The sequence below is a fragment of the Pseudophryne corroboree genome, chromosome 5 (assembly GCF_028390025.1).
Source record: "Pseudophryne corroboree isolate aPseCor3 chromosome 5, aPseCor3.hap2, whole genome shotgun sequence".
Classification (NCBI taxonomy): Eukaryota; Metazoa; Chordata; class Amphibia; order Anura; family Myobatrachidae; genus Pseudophryne; species Pseudophryne corroboree.
Window position 1 is genome coordinate 190,810,201 of NC_086448.1, and position 15,124 is coordinate 190,825,324.

General features: G+C 43.8%; 1 protein-coding gene across 1 annotated transcript; it reads left to right on the forward strand.

The window, feature by feature from the left end:
- Nucleotides 1-1,301: 1,301 nt before the first annotated feature.
- TRIL (TLR4 interactor with leucine rich repeats) lies at nt 1,302-4,990 on the forward strand. Its single transcript, XM_063921971.1, has one exon. It carries the CDS (start codon nt 1,958-1,960, stop codon nt 4,604-4,606), a length of 2,649 nt encoding a protein of 882 aa, XP_063778041.1. The 5' UTR covers nt 1,302-1,957; the 3' UTR covers nt 4,607-4,990.
- Nucleotides 4,991-15,124: the final 10,134 nt, after the last annotated feature.

A 15,124-nucleotide genomic window follows, 5' to 3' on the forward strand; every position in this document is an offset into this window, starting at 1 on the left:
AGACCACCCCTCTCCAAGTGCTGGGAAATCTGGCTTTCCCCATGCTGTAAACGAGACCTACACTGCACAGTGACCCGGCAGGTTGCTCGACCTGGGTTATTTTTTTTGGGACCCTTTCAGACTGAAAGAACAGATCATGGGGTAAATTTACTAAGATGGGAGTTCTATTTAAGATGGGATGTTGCCCATAGCAACCAATCAGAATCTACTTCTCATTTATCTAGCACCTTCTAGAAGATAGTACCTGGAATCTGATTGGTTGCTATGGGCAACATCCCTTCTTAAATAGAACTCCCATCTTAGTAAATTTACCCCCATTGTTTATGTGAATTGGGTCTGTCCGGATTTTGTGCCCCAGCTCCGCAGCACTGGTGATGGACTTCCCAGTTGTGCCTAGTATTGTTTTATTACTCTGTTCAGGGTGTACAGCACGTGATGAGTATGATGTCCCAGCTGTCGGGATCCCGGTGGTCAGCACAGCAGACCAACGCTGGAATCCCGACAGCTGGAATACAGGCAGTGAGCGCAGCGTGTCCCCTAGTGGGCTCACTGTGCTCACCACGCATTGGGCCCGATTTGCGACCGCACTAATATATTGCCCCTCGGGTTGTGACATGGACCACAACCTAAGTGGGGATTGTGGACGGTGGTTGGGATTTCGACCGCCGGCATTTCACCGGGTATATTCCAATGTACTTTACAATGAACACTTACATAGTTCCAGCATCTTTAATTGCACATTACAATTATCAACATTTATTTCTCATATTCTGTTGCTGTATGATTTGCGGTCATTTTGCTGGCTGTCGGGATCCTGGCGGGCAGTATACTGACGCTGGATCACGACAGCGAGCAAATTAACCGCGTATCAATATGCTGGAAGGAAGTATATAAGTTTTCATTGTAAAGTACATTGGAATATGCTGGCTCTATACTGTACAAATAACTTAATAATTGTAAAACACAGTGCAATATTCTGGAATATGTTAATAAATAAGTAATGGAGGCATGCTGATAGTTCTAGTTTCACAGCAGCTGGAGATTCACCATGCTACCTAATGTAGTATGTGAATGGAGAAGAGTCTCCAGTTATGGTCCTAGAGGTAGTCCTGGAGTCTGCATGGTGCTGCTAGGACTGTAATGAAAGCAATATGTAAGAACACAATAGCAGGCCGGTTGTTGGGGGGAGAATAGTGCTCAGCCTGTGAGCAGAGATCATTTGGCTCAGGCTCCCCCCTTTGTTCCCCTATTAGAGTGCGCTCCCTCTGCCTCACATGTGCTGCATGTTCCTCCCCCTCCCAGCAGCTCTGAGCTGCCTCACTTGGATCCTCTTTCCTCACTCACAGTCCCCGGGGGCCAGTGTGGGAAGCGCGTATTTCCGCCCGATGCATAAAACTTCCCTGCACGGGATGCTCCCAGCGCAAACGTTGCTGCAACGATGTATCGACTAGAGCCGCGCTGACCCGGGGAAGAGCCACCTGGATCCCTGCAGGAACTTTATAGGGAAGCTGTGCAAACTCTGCAGGAATTCTACAGTCTCTGGTTGCCATGGATGTATGAGAGGGATCTGCAGATCTGGTCCCTGGTGTTCCATGCTGCTCCGATGGCTGCACGCAGACAGCAGGCTACACGGCCATAGGCGGCACACGCAGCTTTGCGCTGACACCCCAGCTCCCTAGCAGAGACTCCTGTGTTCCGGACCCAGCCATTCTGCACCACGGTGAGTGTTCCTGCTGCAAATGGCTATGCTGGTGGGGTGCTTCTGCAACCAGTAAGCCTATAAGTGCTCCCTTGTGCTGCTGCAAGTGACTGGGACAGTAATGTAGACTGTAAGGAGATGCTGATACTGTGGAGCTGCAGCACACATCTACAGCTGGATGCAGACGCTGCTAGACAAACCTGAAAGCAGGGAGGGAATGCACAGAGCTGGGATACTTTGTACATTACTCCAGGTGAGATGGAGAAGACTGTCCTAGTACAGCTGCTGATGTTAGTGAGCTGCAGTCTCTGCTGGAGTGTGGAGGAGAAGTGCCCAGAGCCATGTGACTGTCAACATCCCCAACATATCCTGTGCTCTAACAGGGGGCTTGTCTCCCTTCCCAAATCCAGCCACATTCCCAGACCATCTGGAATTAAGACCTACAGCTTGGGAGGCAATTTTATTACTAACATAAGTGCCAATGCTTTCTCAGACTACGCTAACTTGCAGAGGCTGGATCTGCAGTACAATCAGATCCACTTTATTCATCCCAAAGCATTTGAGAAGCTCCTTTTCCTGGAAGAATTGTACCTCGGTAACAATTTGATCCCATCACTATCTCCTGGCGCTCTCTCCCCACTTAAAAAGCTTAAGGTGCTCAATGTGAATAGTAACCGGCTTGGCAATGTCAGCCGTGCCAGCTTCTCCAGCCTGGGGTCACTGATTAAGCTGAGGCTGGATGGTAATAGTATCCAGACGCTGCAAGGCTCTCCCTTCTCAGGACTTTCTAATCTGCTTTACTTGCACCTGGAAAACAATAAAATTAGTAATATCAGTAAAAATGCATTTGTGGGTCTTGTAAAATTGCGTTTACTGAGCCTGTCAGGGAACCCCTTGAATTTCTTAAAACAGCCTACGTTTTTACCGCTGCGCTCTCTTAGCACATTAACCATGGCTGGAAATAATCTACAGCAACTGGGACCAGGAGTTTTCCATGGATTACTGCGGCTTTCCAAGCTCATTCTGAGCTCAAACAGGATTTCTCTGCTACACAGCAAGACCTTCCAGGGGCTTGGGATGCTACAAGAACTACATCTGGATGGGAACACACTGGGCATGCTCCCTGAAGGCCTCATGGGATCTCTGCACAGCCTGGAAGTGCTGAACCTGAGCCTCAATGCCTTGTCCGATTTGCACCCAGGAACTTTCCATGGATTAAACCGGCTCAGAGTGTTGGATTTGCAGCACAACATGTTGAGCTTCTTGCCGGGGGATATTTTGTCTGGAAACCCAGCCCTTTACCGACTGCAGCTGGATGGAAATCGATGGAACTGTGACTGTCGCCTGTTGGGCCTTAAGCACTGGATTATGGGAACGTTGCACACACGTAGTCGGATGCTGACTGTGTTTGTGCAGTGCAAGGAGCCACAGGAAGTTTCAGGAAAGTACTTGGATTACTTGGAAGATGCATACTTACAGGGAGCAGGAAGTTGTATCCTCAGTACCACCCCTGCGGGACTGGCTAGCACCATTCAAGATCAGGATCTGGTTTTACATCATTATAGCGAAGGATGGAAAAGTATACCAAGTATTGCTCCTGTGGAACAGACATTTAAAGATTCCAAAACACATTTGTCGCTACCTGTATCTACACTCCCATCAAAAGTTCCCTCTTTGCTTCAAACATTGGCATCAGTGCAAAAAGCACCAGCTACTAAATGGCCGCTGGGCACGAAAAAGAAAAGTTTTGATGGACAACAAAAGATGCTACAAAGAGGTAAAAACAAAAACATAAAGACTTCTGGTAGGACTAAGAATCCATCCGAAAATAAGCTGAGCTCCAGCCAACAGCACCCAGTGACTGAAGAAACTCACACTGGCACATTCCAGCCGGCAACTGAGCCAGTGAAACAGCTGCATCTCAGACAATCTGAGGCTCTTGTCCCGGCATCCAACAACTTTCATCATACTATCCCAGTAATTGAAACTTTGCTTGACCCTTCACCGTCTCAGTCTGGATCTGAGAACTCGGAGGTCATGGCTACCGTGCAGTCACCCTCTGCAATGTCACATACTGGTGATTTACATCCTGAAGGGAAAACCTTACACCAGGATAGCTCAGCAGCAGGGACCTTGCACCACAGTTGGTTTGACTCCCTGCAGCCATCACATGATTCAGTCCATAATGCGCTAATTGAGACCTTGCACCAGGTTGCTCCTTTTCCTTCTGCTCTGTCAGACCCATGTGAATTTAACAAGTTGTATTTACTGAATCTGTCTGTGGAGTCTGTAGGGAGTAGCACAGCTCGGGTCCGCTGGCAGACTTTGCTCCACCACGTCCGTGGACCTGTCCTATTCAGGGTGCTGTATGAACGCTTTGGTCAGGGTGGGCGTTTTCAACGTTTTATCTATCCACGGGGTCAAGCGGAAACATTAACTTTGCAGGAGCTCACAGGAGATACTCCTTATTTAGTATGTGTTGAAAGCATCATTGGTGGGCGTGCTTGCCCTGTGGCCCCTAGAGACCATTGTGTAGGTCTTGTGACCTTGCCTTCAGAAGCTGACCGCCCTTTCATAAATTACCAAATGTTAGCCTTAGGACTTCTTGCCCTCAATGCTCTGCTGCTTCTCATAGGCTTGGTTGCTTGGGGTTCTAGAATGGCGCGCAAAAAATGGTGGAGGAGGAGGGCCCCAGTCCATGTTCGGCAGATGTACTCTACACGCCGCCCCCAAAGGGCCGTAGGTACTGGAGTTTCCACTGATTTCTCAGGTTTTCAGTCTCACAGACCCCGCACTGCAATGTGCGCTCTGGGAGAAGCAGACCTCATTGAGTTTCCTGGCTGTGACCGCTTCAGAGAGGTGGGGAATATACACAGAGAGGATCTGCTGCAGAGATTCACAGATTGACCAGTTCCTATATCAGGCCGGAACATGTCACTGAACACACAGCATGGTTTCTGCTGCTGTTATGATGCCATTCTTTGTTATTGGCTATAAATTACGGCCTAATGTAGTAATGTATTAGGCCACATTAGGTAGAGATAGAGAAAGGTATATAACTTGCAAACAGTAGCATCACGTGGCTCCAATAACTAGATGTGAGCTCTACTACACTTGATTAAGTGCCTTGGTGCTTGTAATAAAAATGTGATGTACACTCACAGCAATCAATGCTGTAATGTTTGACTAGTTAAATCAATGACAGTACGTTTGTTTGATTGCTGTGGGTTACCACAGTTGTGCATGTTGTACCATTGTAATTAACTTTTTACAAACAAATTCTGAATAACCTGCGCTGTTGGGAAAATAGTCTATAATATTCTCTATATACTGGAAACACTTAAAAAAGGATTTGTTTGTTAAAGAAATCAATCAGTGTCACAGCTGGTATCCTAGTCGTCTTCTTACTCTTGTGTCTAATGCTCTGTTTCAAAGATATCCTTTTGGACACAGGGGTACATGAAATGAATGGCCAACACTTACATTACATTTCTGACCCGCATACACTTCAAGGTTTCTTTAAAATCACTCAATCACCCCAAGGTAGGTCTTATATGCAATGACTCACTTTCTATTTCTGTCCCGCGTTCATTAAAATGTATCTTTATCCAGACGGACTCTTCAGTAAAATAATGGTTTTAATAGGACCATTAAAAAATCCACAGTAAAATACATATACAAATGATCCCTCCAAAAACAAGAATAGAGAGACCGGACTGTCCGAGGTAGGAGTAGCGCGGTGAGCCTCCGTATGCCCGCCTGCTGCAGTCGGCGGACACCTGCGGCTGTCAGATCAATCTCAGCAACCCGGCTTCTCCCTCCTCACGTCCTGCGTCTCTCAGTAACGGGTCTATTGATTTCTTTAACAAACAAATCCTTTTTTAAGTGTTTCCAGTACTATAGAGAATATTATAGACTATTTTCCCAACAGCGCAGGTTATTCAGAATTTGTTTGTAAAAAGTGTATTGTAGAAGGTTTGAGGTGTGTACCTTATTTGAATTGACCAGCAGCTGTATAGGGAAAGAGCGCACGTCGTAGAACACACACCCTTGTTGTTTGCATTGTAATTAACTACTAGGGTGTACATGTTGAAATTATTACACTTAGGATTTTTTAACAGTTTTTGGGGGAGGTTTATCAAATCTTGGGGAGAGATTAAGTGGAGAGAGAAACTACCAATCAATCAGCTCCTAACTATCATTTTACATACCCTTACCATATTATACTTTTAACCCGGGACACTCATGACTTACACAGGTTCTGTGGCTGACTGACTTCAAGCCTGTATTTCAGCTGGTTTTAATCATCAGCCATAGAACTTGTATAACTCATGAGTGCCCTGGTTTAAAGGGATAGTATGGTAAGCTTAATTTTACATGTAGTGCTGGGAAAAAAAAAAGTCAGCAGCTGATTGGTTGGTACTTTACCTCTATTTCATCTCTCTCTGGGCGGGATTTACTATAAGCAATCGCCGCCTACCGCAGCGATACTAATCGCATATGTACTAACAAAACATATGCGATTAGTATCGCAATGCGGTATAGGAGGCCCCCCGCGATGATGTCTGCGGGGGTCAGCGGGGTTCTCCGTCACCTCCCAGACTCGGGAGGTGACGTGTGCAGGGAGTCCCCGGGCTCCTCCTCCTCCCCCCTGCAGCTGGAAGGAGACAAGGCTGTGATGCGGGGGAGAAGGAGGAGGGGGGCTGCACCAGCAGGCAGCAGCAGCTCAGGTATGCAGGGGGGAAGGGGGGGGGGGGGTCGTCGTGAGCGGCGTGGGGCGGCGGCGGTAAGAATCCCATAGGCTTCTATAGGGTATCGCCATAAAAAGATGGCGATACCCTATGAGGCGAAAACGCGGCGGTCGGGAGTTAGTACATATGAAAATGCGGTAAAACGGGGGTTTTACCGCATTTTCCCTTTAGTAAATCCCGCCCTCTAAGATTTGTTAAATTTCCTCTTAGTGTTTTTTAAAATTTATATAGTACTTAAGAACAACAGTTGTTGAACAACATTTCCCATCCTGTCCTGTCAGCTGACCACTGAATTATTTCTGTACGTAAAGGACTCATTGGTTACATATGAAACAGACATCCTTACACTATAAGCATTACAGTTAGCAGTCTTTTAGGGTATCTGTTTGGCAGGTCAACCCTACTTAGGTTGACAGTCACTAGGTCGACCACTTTTGGTCAACATGGACAAGTGGTCAACACAGAACAGGTCGACACATAACTTAATTTTTTTAAATTGATTTTTAACTTTTTCAGACTTTACCATCCACGTGGACTACGATTGGGAATAGTAACCTGGGCCGAGCGCCGCGGTAGCAGAGCGAGGCACCTTGCTCTCGTTCACCATGCAAGGGGACACGGTACACTAATTAGGGTTCCTGGTCGTGTTACGGAAAACAATACACCAAAATCAGTTCAAAAATCCATGTTGACCTTTTAATGTGTCGACCTGTCCGGTGTCAATCATTTTATGTGTCGACTATTTGTCCATGTCAACAATGTCAGTGTCGACCAATAGTGGTCGACTTAATGACTGTCGACCTTAACATGGTCGACCATTCATACCAGAACACTCTTTTAGTACCAAATGTACTCAATGGAAGTATAATGGTAAAAAAATTACATTTGTTGTATTTTATTGCAAGTTCACAAAATTGGTAAAAGTCTTCAAATACTCAGTTATACTGTCTAAATGCTTGTAGTATGTGATTTTCTTTCTTTGTAAGTGATGGCTTAAGGTTGCTACAGCAGTGCAGGCTTCAGTTTTACATGCACAGTTCTATGCAGTACCCACCACTCTCCCAGCGGTCACCACTCTCCCAGAGGGTTTGAAGGATGAGCCAAAATCAGCCTATCAGGTCACTTAAAATGAGTACCACCTACAGACGTCTCCTCATTCCTCTTTAGTGATGTCATTAGCTCCTAGTGAGTAGATAGGCTGTGTTCTCAAAAAATGCATCTGTACAGCCAACATAATATCTGCCTCCAATGTGTGTGAGTGGTGGGTACACCTTAAGGGTGCACATAATACTGCTTGTCATAAGGGAATGTGCATGGATTCTCATTGTTTCAGGGATCTTATAAGGAGCATAGGATGTGATGGGATCAGTATGATATACCGACGGTTGGGATGCCGTCCGTCTGTATGCCGACAACAGCATCCTGGCTGTCAGTATGTCGGCAGCGGGACAAATGCAAAGAGTCCCCTTGCGGGCTCACTGCGCTCGCCATAGGTTCTGTCCCCACTCTATGGGTGTCGTGGAAACCCACGAGTGGGAAAAGCCCTGTTAGCCTGGATTCCGTCTGTCGGCATTTTCAGCGGTTGGGAAACCTGCATCAGTATCCTGACCGCTGGGATCCCGACCGCCGGCAGATTAACTGCATCCCATACAAACTGTATGTATTAAGGAAATAGTGTCAGCTAAACTGAGCCAAAAACAATACTCAACTGTCTATAAACAGATGTTCTATAACCTTTTCCAAGACATAATTAAAGTTGTTTAAGGATAACATCACTTTGCCCTGGTCTGAAATCCTGTTTCTGTAAATTGCTGCTTTAACCTCAATGTTGCTGAAATAGTTGAACATACTATCGATAATGGACATAATAATGTCAGAGGGAACTATTGGCTCTCTACCCGTTGTTAAGCTTTAATACCCAGCATGCTTTGTTGATCCGTGAAGTTTTGGGGACAAGTAAGCGCACTTGTTTCTAACATAAAGGATTTGTAAATGGCCCTTCATATGTAGCAAGTTCTACATGGATGTATAGTTTATCTGGATAGGTAGGCCTATTTACATTTTGTTTATACAAGGTGAATAATGTGTGGAAGAGTATTACAGTACACAATATTATTACATTTTATGCATGTGTGGCTATTAATGTAATTGATTTGGGGGTTAACACCCTCTAGTGTTTACATGGTTCCCAGTGCTCTAGTTCCTGCCTGGATCTCAGAGCCAATCTGTGCATCACCGGATTCTTCCATAGTACAATCACAGAAATGACTTCACTGCCCAGTTGTTATTGTGCTTACAGCACCCGGTCTCTAGGAAGTCTGCTTTTACCATGTTATGAGAACAGGTTTGTTTTGAGCTAATATACTACAGTTGTACCCTTCCATTTACAGTTATGGGGCTATGCTAAAACAAGCTGTATGCTTTATAATGTTTCTCACAGCTTCCTGATATGTTATAATTTATATGTTAAGATAGGTTATCTGGCTTAACATATAAATTATAACGTATCAGGAACACACTATACAATTATCTGGCAGATAATCTGCAAGAGCTAGCTGGTTGGAATGAAAATCTGGTAATGGATTAGAGCAAATGGAAATTGACCATTATCAGATTTTCATTCCAACCAGCTAGCTCTGGAAGATTATCTGCTAGATAATTGTATAGTGTGTACCTAGCTTAAGACCTGTGCTGTCCAAGTATTCCTTGCATATAGCTGCATTTATGCTGTATATAATGTACTACATTCTGTTTAACAGTTGAACTTATCAGGGAAAGTGGGGGCCACCAGAAAATTTGGAGTGTCCCTTCCATCTCATAGTCTTTTTTGACATTTGGCTATCAATTTGTTCAACAGTAACATTGTTTTACAAGATATTTCTAATTACTATTTGATGACGGTTATATAGTATATAGGGAAATATTTAGTATTCAGTCATGAATTTTGAGTTTAATTACAATTCTTCAGACCCATTTTGATAAATAGGTACAGTAAGGTATCCATTTACCCGCGATAGTGCCATGACCACGAAAAATGGGTGTTTTACATGTTTTTTTTTTATCATCCCTATCCAATTCTGTCGCACGAAAAATACACAGGTGACGCAAAAAGCAACAGAACTGTGTATTTTTGCGCCACATATCGCGTTCCTGGGGGGCACTTATAGCAGATTATGCTTCACGTGCCTCAGCATAATCCTGATAAGTGCCGACATCAGGGATAAGATCCGGCTTACCAGGGCTAATTGGATAGCCCCCGGTAAACCAATGAGCCACAGCTAATTGGATACCCCTATAAGGGTTTTACATTCTCTCCATGGTAGTGTTCTCTTTAAGTGGCCTAGACAAATAGGACATGTGGTACCCTTATAGGTTGCGGGGAGATTCTGCGGTCTGTCCTCCATAGCTAGCATTTTGTAAATAATCTTTGCGTGATGCACATTCTAAAAGCTTAATAGACTAACATAAACTAAAAGAAAAGAAAATAACCACTTAAATAGTTTCAACTTCATTTGTTGCTCATCTTATTGATACCTCATTATTTTAATTGTTAGTGTTAAGAAACTTTGAAAAGCGATCACTTAAGTGATGTATGATTAAGTTTATTTGATTGATAACAAAATTATTGTAGTTTTTGGTCTTCTGTAGTTGGGCATACAAGTGTAATAAATATATATAGAGAGAGTGCGAGAATGCTGTGTATTAGAGTGCTTCTAGAATGCTTTAGCCTTTTCGGTCACTCTGACCCACACAAGGTAAAAACTGTTTACACAATGTATGGAAGTACCATACAACCAAATGCTCGTTGGGCTGTGTTACATATGCATTGCTTTTGACTTTACAAACAAAAGTGATTTACAATTATAGGGGACCAGAACAGTAACCCACAGCAGGAATTTAATATTTAGCTAGTAATACATTGATCAAAACTGTTTGATCACTGAGTTACTGTGGATGTGTATGTATATTTGTGACTAAGTCCTGCAATGTACTCAATGACCATTTAATTCAACTGCAATTGTTTATATTCATTTACCTTTATCAGTTTGTTATGGCTCTTTCTCTTGTGTCATTTTTACTTATCCAAAGAATTATGTTTGTTGTTTCTTTGTTCCCGTATAACACTAAAGCGTGTTTCCTTTGTTTGCCATCTGATTACACCTAGCTATTGTGTTTATGTGATGGGTAAAGATGGCTAGTGCTCCTATGCTGGGTACACATCTTGAACGATGGATCGGCTGTTCACCCGATGGGCTGACGGAGCCAGCAATTCGATACGTGTTCTACCAAGCGATATGTGCATACACAACTACCAATCCACCACCCGTCAAGCCTGGCCACAGGAACTGGTAGTGACGTCATTGTCGGCAGTTCCTGCGGCTGACATATGGGTCCGGCGGTAGCTCGTACACACAGGCAGATGTAACAATATATCTGCAATATATATCGCCATCTGCTGCGTTGCATATGTCTGCGAACTACGTCACTCACAGACATATCGGGTGTACATACACAAACCACTGGCCAGGGAGATATATTGTTTGGCGGTATAAACTATATGTAGCATAGGTGTGTACTCAGCCTTATGCCTGGTACACACGGCGCAATGCAGGAAATGCCCGACATTGACTATACGATGTGCCCGAGCCCGGCACTACTGATAGTCAATGTTGGCTGCCTGCACGGTCTATTTTTTCTTGCAATGCCAATTGTGCGGAATCGCGCATCGGCATCGCAAGGAGTTTCCATGCAGTGCGATATGCACTATATTTTCTTCCGATATGGACTACAGTATATAGGTCATATTGAAAGAAATATCACACTGTGTGTTGGCTCCCTTAGAGACAGAGGGCGGGAAACATCAATGTCAAAATTCGGTCAAACCTCTGAAAATTTCTTTTTGGAGGTTTGAACACATTCCCCATATGCACCAAGCTTTAGAAAGTCCCAATTGGCAATAAGTAGGAAACACGTACTGTGAAAGTCCCTAGTGACAGATCACCTTTTGGTGGATTTATTTGAGCTTTGGACTCATTACAATGGCAAAATAATTGTGTTATATATGTGGTTATTGTTTTGTGTAATATGTATCAGTCTTTGATGGTGTCTGACTTACTAGGTATTGTACTATTTCTGCGCTTGCAGTTAGCTGATGTGCAAGTAGCATGCAGTAGTATGTAAGCATCTTGGGCGGGATGTACTAATGTACATCGCCGCCCTGCGCCACGATGCTGATCGCATATGTACTAACATATGCGATCAGCATTGCGGAGGACAGCTCTTCCGATAAGAGCTGTCCTCCGCGATGCGCAGCGGCAGCCTGACTTCCGGGATTCGGCCCCAGAAGTCAGTCTGCGCATGCGCAGGGTGACGGGGGCGGCCGCAGGGCATGCTGGGAGGGATCTGATCGGATCCCTCACACAGCGCCGCGGAGAGAAGCCCATAGGCTTCTATGGACGTACGCAAGCTGGCGTACCCCGCCGCGGCGCTGTCCTGCCCGCCGGGGGTTAGTACATTAGGAAAATGCGGTAAACAGGGAGTTTACCGCATTTTCCGCTTAGTACATCCCGCCCCTTGTGTCTAATATTCTCGGTATGACTTTTTAGTGGACCAGCATAAACAATACCAAGCTCACACTATAGGGGTCACTGAGAGAGACAGTGGTTGCAGCCTGAGTGCCTGAATGCACATCGAGAGCTATGTGTAATTGTGTGCCACAAACAAATCATCTCTCAATGGGGAAAGTCATTTCTGAACAGCTGTGATGTTGGTGTTGAGCAAGGAAATACTTCAGCCAGTTTCCATGCTTCCTCTGTGGAGGTGTACCACAGATGGTGTGACGTGTACTATAGATTGGTACTTTAAGTTTCTATGCCATGTTTGTAGTTATTATTAAGCGTTTTATTTTACATCTTCCACATTTGTACATAATGATGGTGCCTTAGTGGAAGTGATGCCTTTCTTTAATATCCAAAGTTAATACCATAGAGAGAACCACTAGCAATGAATTGTATGATATTATTGTTATCATGTTATCATATCACTGGATATTCTTCCAATGGGAGATGCTAAAATGGTATTTTTACATGTATTTCTTACATAACATGTTTGTAATATTTAATAAATGGTGCTTGAATATTGCATTTATTTTGTTTTTCAATTAAATAAAATGACTTTTGTAAGAAATTTGTATAATGTCTGACTGTATGCAAGCACATCATAGCCATTGTTAATATACTGTGTCTAATATGCAGTCTGCCCCATACACTAATCAGTGTGTCCAATATGCAGTCTGTCCCATACACTAATCAGTGTGTCCAATATGCAGTCTGTCCCATACACTAATCAGTGTGCCCTATATGCAGTCTGTCCCATACACTAATCAGTGTGCCCTATATGCAGTCTGCCCCATACACTAATCAGTGTGTCCAATATGCAGTCTGTCCCATACACTAATCAGTGTGTCCAATATGCAGTCTGTCCCATACACTAATCAGTGTGCCCTATATGCAGTCTGCCCCATACACTAATCAGTGTGTCCAATATGCAGTCTGTCCCATACACTAATCAGTGTGTCCAATATGCAGTCTGTCCCATACACTAATCAGTGTGCCCTATATGCAGTCTGTCCCATACACTAATCAGTGTGCCCTATATGCAGTCTGCCCCATACACTAATCAGTGTGTCCAATATGCAGTCTGTCCCATACACTAATCAGTGTGTCCAATATGCAGTCTGTCCCATACACTAATCAGTGTGCCCTATATGCAGTCTGCCCCATACACTAATCAGTGTGTCCAATATGCAGTCTGTCCCATACACTAATCAGTGTGTCCTATATGCAGTCTGTCCCATACACTAATCAGTGTGTCCTATATGCAGTCTGTCCCATACACTAATCGGTGTGTCCTATATGCAGTCTGTCCCATACACTAATCAGTGTCCCCTATATGCAGTCTGTCCCATACACTAATCAGTGTGCCCTATATGCAGTCTGTCCCATACACTAATCAGTGTGTCCAATATGCAGTCTGCCCCATACGCTAAGCAGTGTGTCCAATATGCAGTCTGTCCCATGCGCTAATCAGTGTGTCCCATATGCAGTCTGTCCCATACACTAATCGGTGTGTTCAATATGCAGTCTGTCCAATACACTAATCAATGTGTCCAATATGCAGTCTGTCCCTTATGCTTGGTACACACTGGCAGATATATTGGCCAATCAGTTGGTTGTCCAATATATCTTTTGCTGATCTGCAGGTGTGTACAAGCAATATGTCTGTGAAAGACGTCTTTCACAGCTATATTGCATCTGCTGTGCGACACAGCAGATGACCAATATATCTGCAGATATATTAGTGCATCTTTCAGTGTGTATAAACAATCTCCATCTGCATATATAGCTGCAGATCGATTGAACAGCAGATATATCTTATAGATTGGTACTTTAAGTTTCTATGCCATGTTTGTAGTTATTATTAAGCGTTTTATTTTACATCTTCCACATTTGTACATAATGATGGTGCCTTAGTGGAAGTGATGCCTTTCTTTAATATCCAAAGTTAATACCATAGAGAGAACCACTAGCAATGAATTGTATGATATTATTGTTATCATGTTATCATATCACTGGATATTGAGATGCTAAAATGGTATTTTTACATGTATTTCTTACATAACATGTTTGTAATATTTAATAAATGGTGCTTGAATATTGCATTTATTTTGTTTTTCAATTAAATAAAATGACTTTTGTAAGAAATTTGTATAATGTCTGACTGTATGCAAGCACATCATAGCCATTGTTAATATACTGTGTCTAATATGCAGTCTGCCCCATACACTAATCAGTGTGTCCAATATGCAGTCTGTCCCATACACTAATCAGTGTGTCCAATATGCAGTCTGTCCCATACACTAATCAGTGTGCCCTATATGCAGTCTGTCCCATACACTAATCAGTGTGCCCTATATGCAGTCTGCCCCATACACTAATCAGTGTGTCCAATATGCAGTCTGTCCCATACACTAATCAGTGTGTCCAATATGCAGTCTGTCCCATACACTAATCAGTGTGCCCTATATGCAGTCTGCCCCATACACTAATCAGTGTGTCCAATATGCAGTCTGTCCCATACACTAATCAGTGTGTCCTATATGCAGTCTGTCCCATACACTAATCAGTGTGTCCTATATGCAGTCTGTCCCATACACTAATCGGTGTGTCCTATATGCAGTCTGTCCCATACACTAATCAGTGTCCCCTATATGCAGTCTGTCCCATACACTAATCAGTGTGCCCTATATGCAGTCTGTCCCATACACTAATCAGTGTGTCCAATATGCAGTCTGCCCCATACGCTAAGCAGTGTGTCCAATATGCAGTCTGTCCCATGCGCTAATCAGTGTGTCCCATATGCAGTCTGTCCCATACACTAATCGGTGTGTTCAATATGCAGTCTGTCCAATACACTAATCAGTGTGTCCAATATGCAGTCTGTCCCTTATGCTTGGTACACACTGGCAGATATATTGGCCAATCAGTTGGTTGTCCAATATATCTTTTGCTGATCTGCAGGTGTGTACAAGCAATATGTCTGTGAAAGACGTCTTTCACAGCTATATTGCATCTGCTGTGCGACACAGCAGATGACCAATATATCTGCAGATATA